The 20,773-nt window shown below is 45.2% G+C and overlaps 1 protein-coding gene across 7 annotated transcripts in view; it reads left to right on the top strand.

The window, feature by feature from the left end:
- TBCEL (tubulin folding cofactor E like) overlaps window positions 1-20,773 on the top strand; it is a 29,291-nt gene extending 8,518 nt beyond the window's left edge. For 6 of the 7 annotated variants that reach the window (XM_053269142.1, XM_053269140.1, XM_053269144.1 and 3 more), the window contains 6 exons: window positions 851-990; window positions 3,378-3,559; window positions 4,998-5,254; window positions 7,725-7,851; window positions 11,027-11,143; window positions 17,335-20,773. In XM_053269142.1, coding sequence (XP_053125117.1) covers window positions 851-990; window positions 3,378-3,559; window positions 4,998-5,254; window positions 7,725-7,851; window positions 11,027-11,143; window positions 17,335-17,653 — 1,142 coding nt within the window. In that variant the 3' untranslated portion in view covers window positions 17,654-20,773. Of the gene's footprint in view, window positions 1-850; window positions 991-3,377; window positions 3,560-4,997; window positions 5,255-7,724; window positions 7,852-11,026; window positions 11,144-13,517; window positions 17,309-17,334 lie in introns of those variants that run through there. The other variant, XM_053269145.1, reaches the window with a different exon arrangement.

The raw sequence follows: 20,773 nt of genomic DNA, 5'->3' as shown, positions 1-20,773 counted from the left end.
CTCGAAGTCCTGTCCCTGTTCAACGCAAGGCATAATCAGACATTCAGTTGTCCTTTTTGCACTCTCGCTTGTCACATTGTTGTTCATGTCAAAATGCTTAATGGGGAAAGGCAAGAGCTTACCGTGCTGTTGCATCTTTGACGTTGCCCTTGTGAGCATTTTTGGCAATTCTCCCTTAAAAGGTCAATGTAATTCAGCAATTGCAGCATTTCAGAATGCTGGCCCTGTTTAGGTGGCCACCTGGCTTCCAAATGAGTGTGGGAAGTCTGTGCATGGCCCATGCCATCCTACTGACGTTCTCAAGTGCCAGGAGCACAATCCTGGGTGTGGCAACTACGTTCTTTGGCTTTGGTTTGTTTTCTGTAACAATAAGTTCTATTACCTGTTGTTTTCTGTAACGATTCCTGGTGTTTGAAGCCAATCGTCGTCATCATCATCAGATTATCATTCCTAAATATAGCAACCTAACATGGTTAAAAGTTATATTAATATATTGCATTTTTAAAATAAAAAAGTTACTGTCATTGTTTCACATTAACAGCCAATATATTGATTATTAAATTGTCCCTTTTTGTTTTCCTAAAAGTAAGTGCTTTAAAATTCTAGGCCATTATTTGGCAAGATTTGATCTAGACTCTCTTAATCAGGTCTAATGCCTGATCCTAGGGCCGACGTAGCTGACTTGACTAGGATATGTTGCCTGCCCCTTGATTAAGCCATTTTCTTTCTTCCTCTACTGGATTTCATGTGGTCTAGTTTGTGTGTTTGCTCAGATGTACAAGCGATCATTTTGTATCTCCAGAAACAAAACCGCCCTGCAAATTAGTGTGCCATTGTTCCTGTCTTTCAGATCGGCTCAACCTCCCAAGTGTGCTGGTGTTGAATAGCTGCGGCATAACCTGTGCCGGAGATGAGAACGAAATTGCTGCCTTCTGTGCTCATGTGTCTGAACTGGATCTTTCTGACAACAAACTGGAAGATTGGCATGAGGTAATGGAGGCTGTATGAATGCCGCCCTGAATATTAGCAAGAACAGCTGCTTTTGCTGGAGCTCAATATGTCTGCTCCAGTTGTATGTGTGTGGAATGGTCTCTCAAGAACTACAAGTTCCAGAGTTCCTTAGTTCTTGCGGGCATTTCCTGATTGCAGGCCAGGGAGAGCCAATAGTGTGGCTGTGGACTGACAGCAGGAGAAAGGGACAGGCGCCATGATAATCACTGTGCTCCCAGGGACACTGCGAATCCACACTACTGATACCAAGAAGCCTGCTTTTTATTGCCTTCAGGTATTTCCAGAGGAGGAAAGAGAGATGTTTATCTTTCTTTAGATTGTGAGCCCTTTGGGGACAGGGGACCATTTTCTTTCTGTATTTATTTTTCTCTATAAACCACTTTGAGAACTTTTGTTGAAGAGCGGCATATAAATGTTCATTGTAGTAGTATTCTAGTTTCACATGGAACTGCCCAAGCAGATCAGCTTTACGATGATGAACCCAGACACGTGTTATCCTGGAAGTTTATGAGCTTCTCCCTTCCTCGTCCTGCTTCCTGAAACACCAGCTTCCTCCTCCTCATAGATGGTTAGCTGATTATGATAGCTAGTTAATAGGAACTTAAAGAAACTAGACATCATACAAAAGAAAACCAAGGCAAACCCTGCTTAGCAAAGGATAACTCATGCTTGCTAACACAAGACTGACTCTCCACCTGCTGTAAGAGGCAGGCTCACCCATTGCACAGAACCTGCTTGCAGTCTTGGTTACCTTGTTATCTGCAGTTGGGTGAACCTCATCAAGGCAGCAACCTGAGGCTTACTCGGGTCCTCGGACTGAGATGGGTAGCCAAGATTTGGCGTTGACTTGCCAAACTACGTGCTGCTCCCACTGAGGTGCACGTTAACGTCTGTCTGAACCCAAAGCTCTTCATGAACCTCTGGCTTGTTGTAGGCAAGCCTGCCTGCTTTCCCATCAGGACCAAAGAGTGCAAGGAACACAAGGCAGGCTGAGATAGCATCCAGGGCCTCACTGGGAGTGTCCAGCCAGGGGGCATCCCTCTGGCTTAACTCAATTACTTCCAGCAAACCAAAATCTGTGCTCATCTGCAGTGCCAACCTCGAATCCCCTCGATATCTCGGGCTCGGGGAACCTCAAGTTGCACATTATGTTTGAACCCAACCTCGAATTGGGTTGGGCATGCCAAGCATCTTCCATTCTTACCAATGAAGCACACACTTCCTGTTCCCGCAACAGAGGCAAATCGTCTATGAATAGGTTCACTGGTCGTAAAAGGAGTTTCTGTTTCATCTGTGTGCTTTTGTTTGGTCTTTGACTAGGAAAGGGCAACATAAAAGCAGGCAAGGGCATGATAGTATCAGGCTTGAGGAAGCCTTGTCTAGGAGGAGGGTGGGCGATAGGTTTGTCTGAGTTTTGCATCAGCAAAACCAACATTCTTTGTTTGAAAAAACTTCAGTGATTATTGGGGACCTGTGAACATTCACAGAAGAGTGTTTGTATTTTTAGTACATCCCCCTCGGATAATTAAACTGTGAAAACTATTCAGCCCAGCATTGTGTGTGTCGAGTGGCTGTTGCTGGAGTCTCCCTTGCGTTTCTCCTTAAACTGTAAACTCCTCTGAGACAAGGAACTGTTTTCGGTCTAAACCACTTTGTGAACTTTTTATTGGAAAGCAATCCAGAAATGTGTTTAATATGTATGTGGGGTGGATTTTGTGGCAAGAAAGGAAGGTGTGGGCAAGGAAGTTGGAAGCCAAGGCTTTTGACAGGGGTCCAAGACCCAATGTCAGAGAGGCTCCATTTGACCAAGGACTACAGCCTTTGGCCAACCAGTAGCATTGAACATTTTTCGGACTGAAACTACAAGAGATCAAGAATTCTGCTTTCAGGGTTTTTTTTCTGAAAGCAACATAAAAACGGGCTCTCAGGAATCAGAACTCCTTGCTAGAAACGGAATTCAGTGCATGCAAGATCGCCGAAAAGATGACTAGCTACAGGTGAAATGGCCCTTTGAAAAACATTGGCTCCCGTGAGTTTTTTTTTTAAGCTGCCATTGAGGTGGGTTTTATGAAGCCTGCCAGCTATCTGCTTTTTTCCTTATCAAGCCTTTTTAAGAGTGTAATTAAATGAACCATTGAGGTGAACAAGCAATTAGCCAATCAATCTAGATCAGCAAATAGCTGCAGTATGAATTACAGATAGCTATCTTGAATGCTGTTAGAATCCATATCATTCTCCGACTCAATGAGCTGTGCTGGAAGGCCTGGGTTTTTTTAGATGACAGAATATTATTTGAGATCTGATTACTGCCCGATATGTTCGTTCTTACTTAACTCTTTCCCCCCTCCCCTTCCTTTCCCTCCCAGGTCAGTAAAATTGTGTCAAATGTCCCTCACTTGGAGTTTCTAAACCTGAGTTCCAACCCTCTGAATTTGTCGGTTTTAGAGAGGACGTGTGCTGGATCTTTCGCCGGTGTTCGCAAACTTGTGCTCAACAACAGCAAAGCTTCTTGGGAAACAGTCCATATGATCCTGCAAGAATTGCCAGAGTAAGCCTGGAGACACAGGGCATGCTGGATTTCCTACACACTGTTTGAATAACAAGTTACAGAAGCAAGCCTAGTGCAGTGGCAAAGGGACTGTGAGCCAGGTTCCAATCTTGCGGCAGCCCCAGCATTCACTCGGTGACCTTTAGCCAAACCCCCATGCCTCAATTTCAGCCCCTTCCATCTGCAAACAGTGGCTTGTTTTATAAGAATCAGGCGAGTCTCATCCCCGTTTTCAGCCTATTCAAGAAGTCTGGTATTCTGACTGCATCTGGATAATGCTGTTTTTTGAACTTGTCACTAACTCTTAAATCTGCACACTAACAGCTCCACACCAGTGTTCACTGTAACAGGGATTCCCAGCTGTTGTTGACCACAACTCCCATAATCCTCAGCCCAAGGCCATTTGCAGCTGGGGATGTTGGGAGTTGTGGCCAACAATATCTGGGAATCCCTGTTTCAGAGAAGACTGCTACACGCCCCTCTTCTAAATCTGCATACGTTTGATTGTCAAGTAGACAGACAATGATGATAGTACACTGTCTCTCTTGCACTCTTCTCAGGTAGTATTGAATTATCCCGGTGAAATACCTTGCTAAGAGATGCTGGCTTTTGAATGAAACTTAATTGAGGGAAGTGGGGTGCCTGCTGATCACATACCATGAATGGTCTCCTTTTATTTTTCATAAGAAACTGGATGTTAACTGCCACATTCTGGAGGATGGACTCCACCTTGGTAGCAGCCTTCTACCTCCTTAAGTTTATTATTTATTTAGTCATTCAATCATTCATTCATTCATTCAATCAATTTTTATACCGCCCTTCCAAATAGCTCAGGGTGGTTTCTCCCTGTCATGTTGTTTTTCCAGGTGTAATTAGTATTTTTTTTTCACCCTAGGGTGAGAGATTCCAGTGTTCAGGCCCCCACCGGCAGCCACTGGCCCATGACAATCCATGAAAAAAGAAAGGCTCCTAGCATGTAGAAACCTAGCATATCAGAGACAAGACTGAGGAAAGTCCCTCTTTCCTCAGCTAGCAGGGGTAAACACTTCTCCCTGTTATGCTAATTTTCTGTATGCAAGGAATTGGGGGCGGGGGAGCATCTTCAGTCGTCGTCCCCCCCGCCCCCTGCAGTCTTGGCTAAATTAATTGAGCAAAGATGTCCCTTTTAAAGTGGTGACTCTCTTATATTTAACAGTTGGAGAGCAACTGGCCCTATCCAGCCCCAGCACAGCATCCCTCCAGTGGCTGTAGCTGTTGTCTACTTTATGTTGCTTTTTAGACTGTGGTCCCTTTGGGGACAGGGGTCCATCTTATTAATTGATTATTGTTTTCTTTAGATAAAGTGCTTTAGGAACTTTTGTCGAAAAGTGGTGTATTAATATTCATTTGTTCGTTTGATATAAGAATTTTCCCCCCTTCTTTCATTTTCTGTCTGCAGCTTAGAGGAACTCTTCCTGTGCCTTAACGACTATAAAACGGTGTCTTGTTCTCCAGTTTGTTGCCACTCGCTCAAGTTACTTCACATAACTGACAATGATCTCAAAGACTGGCCTGAAATCCGAAAATTGGGGATAATGTTCCCCTCGCTAGATACACTCGTCTTGGCCAATAATTACCTGATGACCATCGAGGATTCGGAAGATTCTCTAGCAAGGCTGTTCCCAAACTTGCGATCTATCAGCCTACACAAGTCAGGTGAGGTCCTGAATGAAGCACGTTCTTCTGAAACAGAATGTAAGCTCCCTCACTCACACTCACACCTTCCTACCTACCAACTTTGAGATGAATGAACTGTTACATGGCACAATCTTGTTAACATGGTAATGAGAAGGAACAACACCTTCTTTTATTTATTTATTTTTGATTCTTGTTTTATTGCATATTCCTCAGTCAAGCCTTGCTACTTATTGCTCAGCAGGCCAGTATATTATTATTATTTATTATTTTTACATTTTATATCCCACTCTTCCTTCAAGAGGTCCAGAGCGGTGTACTACATACTTAAGTTTCTCCTCACAACAACTCTGTGAAGTAGTTTAGGCTGAGAGAGAAGTGGCTGGCCCAGAGTCACCCAGCAAGTATCACGGCTAAATGGGGATTTGAACTCGAGTCTCCCCAGTCCTAGTCTAGCACTCTAACCACTACACCACACTGGCTGTGGTGTGTCACCCAGCAAGTATCATGGCTGAATGGGGATTTTAATTTGGGTCTCCCCAGTCCTAGTCTGGCTGTGGTGTGTAGAGTATAGGCCTGAAACTACTGTATTGTGAAATGCAATCGTGTTTCTCAGGAATATATTGAGCCTGTCAGCTCAGTTTGTAGTTGTGGATGAGGAGAGATCAGAGGGAGAACTGGAAAGCTTTTAGAGAGATGGGCATGGAGTTTATTTAAATTCAGGATTTATGAGAATTGCAATCTGCTTTCTTGCACTTGGCTGCAAGGTGGCTTACACACAAATGAAGGATTTGTTGATAATACCACCAGAGCAGTGGTAAAAGCCATTAAAATGACCATCAAAACCAATCCAAGCATCTCGCAGCTAAAGGCCTCAAATCTTCTAAAAAGCCATTAAAGGCATGGGAGAACAGGACTGATTTCGGCTGGTCCCCCAAATATAGTAAAGAATGCACCAGGTGTGTGTGTGTCTTGGGAGGAAATTCCACCATTTGGATGCTGCCACTGCACAGATCCCCTCTGCAGTATCCACACTCTTATCAGAAAGGCCTCCAGGGCAGACACGTTACTACTGGAGAAAATGAAGCCCAGTCCCAAGACACGGAGGGCTTGTAAATGTTGAAACCACCCCGGAAACAAACTGGTAGCTGGTGTAGCTCTCTGAATTCTGGCATGACTTCTTCTCTGGCATCCGTCCCAGTTAATAATCTATCCACCGTGCATTCTGTACCACATGCAGCCTATGACTGTTCTTCAGTGGCAGCCCTGCATGTAACTCATTGCAACAATCTATTCTGGATATTGCTAGAGCGTGGACAACTGTGGCCAGACCATCTCTGGGAAAGGCATTATGTGCCATGAATGCAGCCTGGGCACCAAGCAGCCAAGTTGGACTGAAGAGTGTCTGTGTGTGTGTGTCTCAGTCTCACACTCATACACACCCCTACCTTCTAACAAGATTTATGGGGGACCACAATCCTGTTGTGAGCAGGTGGAGGCTTTCTTCCCTGGGTCGATAAGCCATTAACCAGCAGCACCTCTGTCTTGTCTGGATTGAGCTTCAGCTTACTAGCCCTCAGTCAGCCCTTTACTGACTGCAGGTATCTGTTCCCAGAGCCCATGGCTTCCCTTAAATCTGATGAAAGAAAGATTGCTGGGTATGTCATCTGTGTATTGATGGTACCCAATTCCACTGGGACTTGGAAAGTCCAGCCTTCTACTGTTCAGATCCCAGTAAACGCCACTTCCTCCATGGAGAAAGGCCCTTCAAATTTAACTCCTCCCATCTGTCAGCTTTTTCTGATACGTTCCCAGCCTTGGGTCCCCAGATGTGGTTGAACTACACCTCCCAGCATCCCCAGCCACAGCAGCCAAAGGCCCTTGTCCAACAGCATCTGAGGACTTTACGCCATAACTGAGCAAACCATTAGCCAGGGTGAGGTGGCCTATTTCATGAAGTATATGGGGGTGGTGGGGAGGAGAATGGTCATTGTGTTTATAGTTGGTTTTCAAGCCACGATTGGTTCCCAAAGCAGCTCACATTTCTTCTGGCCCCTGGCAGCAGGTGGCACAGTCCAAGTTCCAGGTTGTTCCCTCCACGGGGAAGAGATGGGAGGCTTCTGGCTGATGGTAAAGATGACAGCCTAGAGAAACAGCCCCTGCATTGAACTGCAGAGTCTTATGGCAGCTGGGTATACAGCTAAGGTTCCAGGCTTATTAATTAGTATTACTTATGGTTTTCATTCTCTGATGTCTGGAGCCGAGGACATCTCTCATGGGGTTATCCTTTCCACGTGCTCCTAGGCACACATGTGCACGCTGGTAGAGGTGGGTGCATGGGGATTTCTTTATTCTGTTTTCTTCCGTTCTGTCCTTTTTTGCCCCAAGCCCAACGCAACTGACAGATTTGCCCTGCCTTCTAGTATCTGGTGCTTTGAGCCCTCTTTCCAAACGCTTTTCTCTCCCTAAACGCTTCCTTTCTTTAAAGCAGGTCTGAGCTGCTGGGAAGACATTGACAAACTCAATTCTTTCCCCAAGCTTGAGGAAGTGAGGCTGTTGGGGATTCCTCTCCTTCAGCCGTACACCAATGAGGAGCGCAGGAAGCTGGTAATAGCCAGGTCTGGAATACATCTATATCTCTCCTTTTTTCTTTCTTTCTGGCTTAATGTAACCTCAACATGGTGAGACCTAAAACACACCCCGGTGTATATACTGTATCTACCAACAGAGGAGACACTTTTAATGCCTCTGACAAAGTGGGTTCCAGTCCACAAAGCCTTTTGCCACAATCAGTGTGTTAGTCTTTTAAAGTGTCACAGGAATCTGGTTTTTGTTGCAGCAGACAATCACGGCTATTTAAACAGATGCAGATTTGACCTAATTCTAGTATTTAAAAATGGATGCAAAGATAACAGGGGCACTTGTCTGGCGATAACATTGTCATCCATTCAGCACCAAGCAAAGTACCTTCTTATTCTCCCAGGGATTTTACAGATGCTTAGTTTAAATTGTTTGCTGTTTTTAACTGCTGGCTGTTGTTTCAATGGGACGTATAATATTCTTACACTGTGGTATTACTGTTACATTGTTTTGATTTCTCCCCCACCCCCTTCGTAAATCACCCTGTAAACCTGGTGGAAGGGTCTTATAAATACATTTGGGAAAAGATTATTTTATAGGGTTTTTTTGAACTCTAAACAAAAGTACAGACAGCCTCAAACAGAAACCAGCAGAACAGTCAGCATTCTTGAAAGCTGTCCGTAGTTACACCTCACTTAAAAGCTTGAGTGTGTTCTTCGGCTGTCACCAGGCACTGGACTGATATTAAGGTTGGCGCTGAAGTATCGCGAAGGACCTTGCTATGCCTCTACAGTGAAGGCCCTGTCCGAAGCCACCTGCCTCACTTACAAAGGTGAGGGACTTCCGCTCGTGACCAAACAGATATGTTTGGCTTCCACTCATGACCAGTAGATCTATATGGGGGAAGGCAGAGCTTCATACTCCTTGGTCTGAAGCTTTAATAGGTCAGAACTAAAACTCTTTGAGTATTATCCAGACTAATTAGTCATGACCAAGCACTGCTGAAATCAGACAAACTAGTTGTGACTAACTTCAGTCCGGTTAAGTTCACTAGGACTTAGTCATGCCTAACTTAGTTTGGGTGCCCGCCCCCACCCCAATTGTGTATAACTGATTTAGATAGCAAGATTTGAATTTTTTTCAGAATTTGGAACAATGTAGGAATGTCCAGGCATTTGCATAACACAGACCACTTTATCAGTCAGGATAGAGAGAGATGGCTTGTTTTCAGATATAGCAAAACTGCTTACAAGTACTTCAACCACTTGATGTAAATGGCAGTCTAATTGCAATACTAAAATCAGTCATGCTACATTGGCCAGTTGGAAATCGGACTGCCGTAATGACTCGGGAATCCAAAAGTGTCTATTAAAAAGTGTCTTTTTTTAAAAAAGCAAAAGGCATACAAAGAAAAGAGTTGCAATTAAGTCCTTAAACTGCAACATTGAAAAACATTTGTACGATGTGAAGTCCATGTTTATATCTTGATTTTATGAAGTCAATAAAGGAATGTAGAGTGTTCTCAGAAGACTTGGCAAGCTGTTTACTGTCACAGAGACATACATATTCCTTGAGCTTGCTGTTCCTGCCAGCTCTTTAATCTTGCATAACTGCTCTGGAATTAAGGAGAGTTGCGCCATTTCTTGGCTGCTAGTAATTTTGCCAATTAGTAGGTTCCAGATCCAAGTCAGAAGGTTTACACTTAATTTTCTGAGAAGCTTTAGCAAGGTAATTTGCAGGATTCAGATAAGATTCATAAAGCTAATGGCATATATTAGAATGACAAGGTCTCACGAAAAAACCAGTGGTTGAAACAATTCCTAAATTAGGCTGCATTCATACAATCACAGTGATTCTGGTTAAAGAGTTAACCTGGATCACAGAGCACAATAGGGTTGACTGCAAAAATGCAGAATTTTCAGGCAATCCTGGTCAAACCTCTGTGGCTAAACTTCATTTAACCAGGATAGACAACCAGGATTGAATCCTAATTATCTATCTTGGTTAAATGCTGGCTAACTGGAGTGGTTTGACCAGGATGACCCTGGAATTCTGTGTTCTCACAATCCACTTCACCAGGCTCAGAAATCCTGGTTGGCTCTTTAACCAGGATCATCGTAATTGTGTGAACGCAACCTTAATATTCTGTTTAATTCTCATTAATTACTGCCTGTTGTCATCTCTCAGTTGGTGGCTCTTGGACTATAGTATTGGTATTTCGGTTTCAATCCTGGGCACGACAACTTTCCACTTGACTCACAGTGGTCCCATTTTTAGTGATTTTGCAGCCCCTTCTAGTCTAGGTTGAGACACAGGCAGGAGCCATGCAATGGCCAGAACAAGCCCGCAGGGGTTTTGCTTGAATGCATCCCTTGGCCATTGAATGCTAGAAGGTATCCTGGCTTGGCTAATCATTGGCCACTGGGTCCATACTCACCTGTACCTCCTAAAGAAGAAGGTCTTGCCAGACCCCTCACTGTGTGGTGCTCAAGTGTCCTAACATACAAAGTGGTCACCAGACTTTTCTACAAATCCAGGTGCCTGCTCTGTCATGTAGACCTTGTTTCCTCCTTGGAGAGGGCACTAATTTGTATGGATTATAGGCTGGTTGTCCTCCTCCCCCCCCCTCCCCTTTTTGGGACCTAGTTGCTGACAGAAGACAGTTCTTTGCACGACCTAAATAGAGGTGGCCGCTTGAGTTGTGATCTAGTGCATGGTGTAATATGGCCTAGGTGCCACTGCACCCCAGAATCTCTGCCCTTCATACCTATCTAATATTCTGAAAATCCAGACCTGTGTTTATTTTTACACTCGTAGTGGCCTATTCACAAGACCTTGTCTGAAGTGACTCAAACACTTTGCGTCTCTTTCTTGTGCTCTCCCTCTCCCTCTCCCCCTCTCTCTCTCTCTCTCCTTTCCCCTTCATACTCTGCCTGATCAGCCCAGGGCTGCCAACACATAGCAAGTTTCTAGACAAACTGATCTGCAGCCGACTTTTGAGCGTGCCAGTATTTTATGAAGCGCCCTTGGAGAATTCCGATGTATTTATATTCAAACCATAATACATGGTTTTAAATCAAATCCTTTCTGCAAGGAAGCTGCATAGAAATTTGCTCTCCTTGGAGAGCCACATCTTTGGGTGTCTGAGCCAGGTTTGCCAGGGTCCCGACCCCCCCATTAAGATCTTAATGTTTTCTGTCTGTATACATGCAGGTTACCATCTATCACTAAGCTGAATGGGAGCGTCATTTCAGATGGTGAACGAGAGGACTCCGAGAGGTTTTTTATTCGTTATCACATAGACTTCCCCCAAGAGGAGGTTCCTTTCAGGTGAGATTCTCCTGGCCCAGAATGTTTGGGGTGTGTGGAATGAGGGTTAAAGTTGGACTTGGTCAGGGGTTTCCAACAGGGGGTACTTGAAGAACTCGCTGAGCTACTGAGAGGCAAACTGTGGCACGTGGCACCAGACTTTGGCTACCCAAACTGCTGCAACACATTAGCCCGTAAGAGAACCTGTAATTGGTTAGAGTGCATGCCACAGCACTGGAACAAAGGGAGTCCCACATCAGAAGAGTTCTGCTGTTCTGAAGCAGAGGCTTCAGCTTCTTCACATAGCCTCCCCCCGACCACCTCCTTTTTTTAAAATGCGAAGATGACAACTCACGTTGACAGTTGCAGCACCCATTTGGGCTTTTTGTGAATGGCATGTTACACATCCAAGCCTCTGGCTCATCAAGTTTTGGTTCGACCCACTTTTGGTGGAGTACTCAGGATGTAGAAAGTCACAATTGGTCATTACTTGAGAATGATTTAGCAAGACCAGACCTTGGTTGTCATCACATGGGAGGAAGAGCCTAGGCAAGTTGGTTAACTGCAGATATGTTTGCTAAGAAATTATTACTCCCAAACTGGAAACCACAGTTAAGATTTTGACTAAAGAGGAAAAGAGACAAAAGTTTTGCTAGGATACATGCTCTTGTTGGAAAGAAGTGACCAGTGGTATTCCTTAGGGGAGATCAGTCACAGTTTCCAGACTCAACTCTGGCTTCTGTGGATTAGCTAGAAAGCAGCAAACGTGTTCTACATGCTGTGCATTGCGGGAGAGTTGGGACTATGAACTGTTCCCAGAATTCATCTACCAGCAAATGTAACAAACGAATCAACCCTCATAAGGTGCTGTAGGAGCATGTGAAGCTCATAGTCCCCAAAGCAATGCAACTTTTCTTATGCCTGGCACCATATGCAGGTGATTGCTCTTCTCATTTCACTGAGCTAAGCCCTGTGCTAAAGAGTCGGCATCTCCTGGAAATGGGTGCTAATCCTTTCATTTGATGCCATTGCTAAGTGGCTAATCCTCTTGCCATCTGGTACTGGGTAGGATGTGCAGGAGGCTATGCCCTGCTGCCTCACCCCCAACTCTGCAAAAGCTTCAAGGATTATGTGCCAAAAACTAAATTGACTTTGGAATTGTCTGTAAACCATTTCCCTCACTCCTTCATGAAGGAGTGAGAAACAGCTGACCATGCTTCAAGCCACTGGTTGGGAAGTGTGAACATCTGCAGTTTATTATATCCAAGGACAAGAGCCATTTCTAAGAGGATGTCTTGGGGGCTTCGCTGTGAAGCAGAGCAGAGCTGGCCCAAGTCATGGGAAGGAGGAGATAAGAAGTGGAATGTGGAGCAAGGCTGTCCCGGAATGGGGTAGAGGCAGGTTGATGATGGCCATCTCCTCTGTTGGTATCTGTGAGGGCGGGCAGGCCTGTCCAGGGATGTCAGGATGTGGGATTGGCCCACCAGAGTTATTTAAGGACAGTGGTGCTGGAACAACTGGCTCTGGAAAAGAGGGGCTCCAAAAAAGTTGGAGGTTCCCGAGATCCATGAGAGAGCTGAGAACAAGCTTCAGGGGCAGAGCTGGGGCAGAGACCAGAGCTGTTTTGGCTAGACAACAGAAAGGGCTGATGGGGAGTTCTGCAAGGTGGTAGACCTGTGAAGGCTTGTGAAAGAATGGGCCACTGTGTCGGGGGCCATATTTGGGACGTGCTTCTGAACTAAGGACCCTGGGTCTGTTTTCTGTTCCCTCTGTGTGTAACATGTACTGGGAACAATACTTCTCCTGAAACAGATTGCCTAATATTTTCTTCAGGGCTCTGCGCTCTGTGTGTGCATGTGTGCAGAGCCCAGCACAAGGGAATGTGTTATAAGACGTCTGAATATTTCTTTTCGAAGTATAATGGTGGGTTTTCCAGTTGTGATGGCACATGTGCCAGTCTGAAATACTAATATCCAATCCTCAGAGGGCGTCTCTTTAATTTATTATTAAATCTTCACTTACTTCCTGGCAAGTGCTCTCTGCACAGGTTGTAAGTAGAAGGGGAGGGGAGCTTGTCTTTGGCCTCCCCCTTGTTCATAGCGTTTAAACAGCGCTGTGTGTTCCTCCCACCCTTCCCTGCTCAATGGCCCCTTTGTCCAAACGCCCTCATCTGTGCGGGGTCTCTAAGAGACTCCTACAGCCATTGAAGGTTGTTTTTCCACTCCACAGAGTTAGTGTGCCATTTCAGGCTAGCTGCAGACTGCTGCCCATGGCTGCGGTGATGTCCCCAGTGGCCAGGGTTCAGGTTCCACATCCTGGACCTTTGACCCATGCTTGATGTTCCGCCTGTGATCTGTTTTTCTAACCCGCTTTCCTTCTGCTTCTCCCTTTCCAGCCCATATTACAAATCGAAGCCCCTCTCCCTTGCCTTGATTGAAAAACAAAACAAAAGACGCAGTTGGGTCCTTCACATAAGCCGCATTGCTCCCCTTTACCGAACTGCACGTAAATGTCCTCTGCCCCAAACAAAAATCCAAGCCTTGCATATCTTAGAAACAGTAAATTTCTCCACCACTGATTCGGGCAATCGAATTTCAAGACGCAAACACTGGAACAAGGATTTTAGACATTGCAGGGGAAGAGTGTGAAACCAACGAAGCTTCCTTAGACAGAGTCGTACCTCTTGCCCAGCCAGGCCCACATTGTCTCCTTTGACTGGAAGTGGCTCTCCAGGGCCTCAAGCTGAGGACTCTCCAAGCCTTGCTGTCTGAAGTCCCTTCAAGTGGAAAGAACAGAGACCGGACTTGGGGCCTTCTGCATGCAGAGGAGATGCTCCTCTCCTGCTGAGTTATGAGCTCCTTCCCAGTAGCAGCCAAGGAGAGCTGGCCTTGTGGTAGCAAGCAGGAATTCTCCCTGTTGCTAAGCAGGGTCTGCCCTGGTCTGCATTTGAATGGGAGAATACATGAAAGTACTGTGAGATATTCCCCTTCAGGGATGGGGCTGCTCCGAGAAGAGCATCTGCAAGCTTGCATGCAGAAGGTTCCAAGTTCCCTCCCTGGCGGCTTCTCCAAGATAGGCCTGAGAGAAACTTCTGCCTGCAACCTCTGAGAAGCCACTGCCTGTCTGTGTAGACAATCCTGAGCTAGATGGACCAATAGTCTGACTCGGTATATGGCAGCTTCCTATGAGGAGAACAGGCAGCTGTGGAAGGCAGTGCATCCCCCTCTTATTCGCCACTGGGAGACTTGCTGAAGACTTTGTTTCCTTCTGGACTGTTGGCGGATGCTGACGGTGGTGTGTTTTTAACACTTGGTTGCAGTGATAAGGGCTAGTAATTTCTTTTTTAAAAGAAAACAAAAACAAGGGTAAGATTGGTGTGAAATGTTGATTCAGATTGTACACTATGCAGCTGTGCTGCTCACGTAAATGTGTAATAGGCATGTGGGAGTTAAATTAAAAACAAACGAAGCTGCATTGACTGAGTGGATTGCCTTTGTTCTCAGTTTTGGTACAAGATGGATAAGAAAAAGGACCTCTCTCAGCAGTTTCGAGTCGGACTGATGAAAATCCTGTTTCCAGAATATTGATTGTTCTCCCTTTGCCTTTTTCTTGTGTTCTCTGCCCATTTCTCCTGTACAGAACACGTGCGGTGGGGAGGGGCACAAATCAGTGGCAAAGCACTGAGGTGGTGTTTCAGAGCACACTTCAAATTGCAAATTGGTATGAGGCGGGCTGGATCTTCTTGCAGAAAACTGTTTTGTTGCATGCATCTCCACCAAAATGGAGCTTCCAGAAGAAGTGAAGGTCTTGTGAACCCATGCTATGTCAGCCATAGATGCTGCCATGGAGCCCTTGATGCCAGCAGAGGTGTTGAAGGCTCCCTGGGAAGCACCTTGCTCATTCATTCCCCACTGCTCGTTTAACCGCTGTTGGCAACTGCTGGATTCCTAAAAGTCCAGTCTTCTCATCTCGGGAGCCATCGCCTCCCAAATGGGTCAACGGTGTCTTGGTGTTAATTGCTAGAGCAAAGAGAGCAGCCGGTAGTTGAACGCTCCACCCTGAGGAAGGCCAGCTTTGCCAGAGGCGTGGGGGGAATCGTAGCGTTCTGGGCTGGCTGCTTCATGCTCTAGGCAGACAGAGGCTCTGCTGTTGAGGGAACATTCCTACATTTAACATGAGTCCCTTGGGGGGCCCCCCTCCCCGGTTGCCAGGCTCCATCATCCTCTGGCAGGGGCAGTGACACAGCAGCGATCGGGTTTAAGCCCCAAGTTGGACGGGAGACAAAAGGAGCTTTCAGCCCCAGGCATCGCCTAGAGACTCTGAAATGTTACCTCCTCTCGGCCGCTTTCTGTCTTTTGTCATTTCAATTACCTTGTCCTTTGGGTTGACTTTTTGCCACTTTCCCAGCCAGGCAGAAGAGACACTACTGCCTCATTACTAAGTGGAGAGATACCTGCAGCAAAGGAGAGAAGCGGGGGGGGGGGGTGGAGAGAAGAGAGGGTCCTCATCTCATCTCTGCCCAGGGGCACCGAACAAAAGAGCATCTCTGGGACAGCCTGAGGAACTTGCTGAGCTGGTTCATGACCATCCAGGCGGGCAGCACTTCTGTTCTGCCTTCTCCCCTTCCTTGTCTTCTATTTGTCCCACCTATGATGCCGAATATTATCAGGAGACATGCAGCTCTTTTGCCATTTTAAAATTTTATTGATTTTTACAATATCTTAACAATCAAGATACACTTAATTAAGTAAATGTTGACTTCCCGCTTACCAGTCTGCGCGGTTCTTGTTAACTATACATATAAGCCATTGCTATAATATTACAAAACATATATACTCCGCCTTACAATTGGATTTTACCCTACCCCAACCTGCTGTGATACTAAATTTCAAACCCTGCTGAAAAGTCCATGTTAAAGAAATAGTTCTTTAAGTAAAGTAAGAGAGGTTCCCAATGTTTTAATTCCAAGATTTTGTCCCTTATAAGTGTTGTAAGTTTTGCCATCTCGGCATATTCCAAAATTTTTATCAACCAGTCTTCTTTTGAAGGCATTTTATTATCTTTCCATTTCTGCACATATACTATTCTAGCCGCCGTGGTTGCATACATAAAAAAAATTAAATTTCTTCTAGAGAACTCTCCTTGAGTTATTCCCAACAAGGAGGATTCTGGCCACTTAGGAAATATCATTTTAAAAAATTTCTTCAGCTCATTATATATCATATCCCAAAAGGCCTTTGCCTTCCCGCATGACGACCACATATGGAACAAAGTTCCTTCACATTGTCCACATTTCCAGCATTTCTTTGAAACATTTTTATACATTCATGCTAAGTTTTTTGGTGTCAGATACCACCTGTACATCATCTTATAACAATTTTCAGGAGACATGCAACTCTAGCAAACTGCTGCCAGCTGATCAGCAGCAACCAACAGGGTATTTGTGTGTATGTTTTTGTGACTGCTTTTGAGTGTGCTCATTACGGAATAGCAGTGGCAGTCTATCTGAGCAGTGAGAAGTTGGGCGTTCCATGGCACTATCCCTAAAGATACACAACCCACCATTCTTGATTCACCCAGATGTTACCAGTTTTTCTCCATTGAGACTGCCCGTCCTTGCCCTTCTTTAGCCATTATAATATCCTAGACATCTTTTAACCATGTATGGTGATGGATTTCATGGGATCTTGAGCTAAACATAGATGTGACGAGCTCATTGGCTTTCAGAGGTTTTCCGGACCTATCCAAGCTGCTGAGTTTGGCCTGCTAAAGACCCAGATGCCCTGGGTGTGTGATACCTAAAGACCTGCCTCTCCCATGTGAACCTACCTGTTCTTTCTCTGGAGCCTTGCTTTGGGTTTCCTTGCTGTTTGTTTATTTTATTCTATTTCTATGCTGCTTTTCATTAGAATAATCCCTAAGCTGTTTACAACATAAACAATGCACCATTAAAATACAAATCAAAAGTACAAATATAAAATGTAAAAATATCATGTCTATTTAAAAGTACATAAAGGGTCACCTGGAAGTTAGGCCCTTTACACAGTGCCACTAAGGATCTGAAACTTTCAGAAGTGGTTTGTTCTTCCCTTTCATTGTTGGCTTTCTGAAGGCATGCAAAGGCTTTTGTTTTAGACCTTTTACTGGTTTTTATTGTCGCTCTACTGTTTAATTGTTTAAATTTTCTTCTCCCTCCACCGCACCTCTCCCAGGTATCATGAGCTAGTGACAAAATACGGGAAGCTGGAAAAGCTGGCAGTGGTCGACCTCCGGCCCCAGAGCAGCGCTAAGGTTGAAGTTCACTTCAAGGACCAGGTGGAGGAGATGACCATCCGCCTGGATCAGACAGTCGCAGAATTAAAGAAACAGTTGAAAACATTGGTCCAGTTGCCAACCAGCAGCATGCTTGTTACCTACTTTGACCACGAAGCTCCCTTCGGTCCTGAGGAGATGAAGTACAATTCGCGGGCGTTGCATTCTTACGGCATCCGGGATGGAGATAAGATCTATGTGGACTCCAAAGCCAAATAGCCTTCTGCATGGCCACGTCCTCCACCCTGTGCGTGCAGTCAAGGACTCCTGCAGGGGGGTTTCATTTTGGTCCATCGGACGAGGTTTGGTTTGGTTTTATATTTGTACCAGGTAGCTTCTCTAGCCCAGGTTAGCAGGTCCAGATCAGTGAGACGTGCGCCATGATCCAGTGCAGATTGTGGTTCTAATGGTTTTAAGAGGAGGTAACTGACTTCAAGTGTTTGTGTGGGTTTTCTTATTTGGTTTCAATAGTACCTTGACATTCTCCCAACCACTCCGGTATACCTGTGAATTTAGCATGGAAGTCCTTCCTTCAGAGCTTCAAAGGTGATTACGGCCACACAATCAGGGAGTTCAAGCTTCGGACGACAGATGAAGCATGTGTCAAATATATTTTGTATGGCTGTTGTTCAGTCGGCAGTCAGGCTCCAGTTACAAACAACTGCATTGCCATCCTTCACCTGAGTGGCCTGTCCCTTAGTTACCTGAAGTTAGATGGGAAGCAAAATGGTAGTCTGCTACCAGACCTAAGCCTGCAGGATATCCGATCCCCTTTTGGATTTCAGTTCACTGAAGGAGCACAAACGTCTGACAGAGATACGCACACAATAAAGGCTGCAGCTTCCAAAGCACAGAATCCAGGGCACTCTGCTGAGTTGTGTTCACTTTAACAACCTTTTTGGTTTGCACTCTAGGATAACATGGGGCCAGCCTTGGTGCAGAAAGCACTAGGTAGAAATTGATAGCACTTTGTACCATGGGCTGATCCACATTGGCAGCTATGACAGTATGTTGATAGTATACTGACAAACATTAGTTCTCTCATTGATGGTTGTAAGATCAATGGTTCCTATGATGGCCGGCAACCCAGCTGTTTGCCAAAGGACCCTGAACCCCTTTGTTGTATTTTTAATTATATATTCATCCCACCCTTTCTTCAAAATGCTCAGGTTGGGGTATGTAGTTCTCCTTCCCTCCCCCACCCCCAGCCAGCTTCATTTTATGATCACAACATCCCTACTTGGGTAGAGTAGGTTAACAGAGGGTCATCGAGGGACACCGAGTGGGGATGTGAGTCCTGGTTTCCCCAGTTGCCCAGCATCCTAAATCACTACCCCACAGCAGAAACCAAAACTTTGGCCCTTTCAGAGGTGTAGAGGGGTGTGTGTGTGTGTGTGTGTGTGTGTGTGTGTGTGTGTGTGTGTGTACTTAGCACTTCTTAAGCCAAAACTAGAACAGGCTGGGTTCCCTTACCTTCATCAGGTTAAGCAGTGAGGGAGCGACTTTACCCAAACCATCCACAGAAGAGGCCCACCAATGGTTTCCCCATTTGTCATTTCCAAGCGCCATGAGACATGAACTAAGTAACTCTGCCCCGTCTCTGCACAATTTGCAGTTGAAGCTTTCAGTCACCTCAACAGGAGAAGCAACATAATTGCCCCTCCTTGGAGGAGGTTGTCTCTGCATCTGTATGAGTTGCTACGCTAGACTTGCTTACTTCCAGTCAAAAGAGGGTCTGGGACAATGACTCATGCAGCATCTCAGAAGGTGGGCTTCTCTGAAAACAGACTGTCGATCCTTACCCATCTAAAAAATAAAGTTCCAGTGTTATTTGAGGGGCTGGGGGATGCTGTGTTTCACCTATAAAAAGTGTGGGAAGCTACCACCAAGGGCATAAAATGCATGGCATTGTTCTTAGACCCCCCCCCTCCCGCCCCCTGCCCATGTTTCCCTAGATCTCTCTTATGGTGGTTCTATAAAATCCATTCCTTAAAAGAAAGGGAAAGTCTGCTTTGTAAGTCAGGCAGGGCTTCTCTCAGCAGTGTCCTTCCTTGGTCATCTGTCAGTTTGACAAGTCAGGAGCTGGAGAATGACTTGGTCTTACACAAGTACGTTGCGGGGGGTTGTTTTCCAAGCAGTAGCACCACAGTTCTTGTTACCTACAAATTTTTGACCTTGGTTGCTTAACCTTGACTCCCTAACATGCAGCAAGCAGTGCTTTCCCATGATGCTTCTGGTCTCTCATGACGCTTCTTTTTTATGTATCCAAGAGTGTGAGAGGGCTTTTCTCCCCCCCCACCCCCGCCTGCCCCCTTAATGTCTGCATTGTGGAAAATCAAAGCAGTCATCTCATCCTCTTCCTGTTTGCAGGGGGCGCTTAATGTAGAGGAGGTATCCCACTAGGGCCCATCCTGCCTGTACACTAGATGTAGTTTAAGGCAGATTTTTTTGTTTGTTTGTTTAGAGAAGAATTCCTCCACATCAGACGTCTTCTCCCCATAACAATCTTCTAAAGATGAGCAATATAGAGCAGATTGAGGCTTGCATGTGGAGCCATATTAGTCGATTATCTTTATTTGACTGGCTCCCAGTAAGAAATAACTATATATGTCTATGTAGAGTCATTCCAGGATAATGCAATGCAATGACTCTGGGTTTTATAAGCTGTAGCATAGCTGAGGCCGTTGTTTCCTCTCCAGTGGGGTAGCGAAGCACCTTCTTGCTATCCCACGATGGAGCTCCAAACCAACGCTTTATGTACGATGTGTGTGTATATGTATATTTAGACATAATGGGAAATGGTCATGTTAATAAGATATTTTATTATAAAGCAAAGATTTATTGAAAGAAGGGGGTTGTGTAATAATATTAAAAGAATATTATTTCATCTGTGGACCTACTGTATACAGTACATTAGCCCTGCAGTCCTACAGAGATCTGGGTTGGAAGGCTGAATCGAGTGTAAAGGAATGGCTAATTGAATTGTACGGATCAGTATTTCTTTTTCCTTCCTCCCCCATCCCACAGAATATTTATGTGGTGCTGACAGGCACTATTGAGATACTGTAACTACTGGCCAGCTCTGTTCGCCGCGCAACTGTTGGCTTCCTAGATGGAAATATACTGAGTATTAAAAGTTCATTGAAGGACTCAATTGAAGATCCATGTATGTGTGTTTCTGATCTTGCGAAAGAATATCATTGTCAAAATCTGAATATTGTCTCTGCAGTGCACAACAATCCAGGGCTGCGTGACCTCCGTGCTTAGTAAAACACGCATACACAGTATTGCCTAGAATTCTGTGATGTATGATTTATGCAAATAAAACAAATTTGCATA

Source organism: Hemicordylus capensis, chromosome 8, assembly GCF_027244095.1.
Source record: "Hemicordylus capensis ecotype Gifberg chromosome 8, rHemCap1.1.pri, whole genome shotgun sequence".
Taxonomy (NCBI): domain Eukaryota; kingdom Metazoa; phylum Chordata; class Lepidosauria; order Squamata; family Cordylidae; genus Hemicordylus; species Hemicordylus capensis.
Note: the sequence above shows the minus strand (reverse complement) of the source record. Positions and strands in the feature narration are given on the sequence as shown.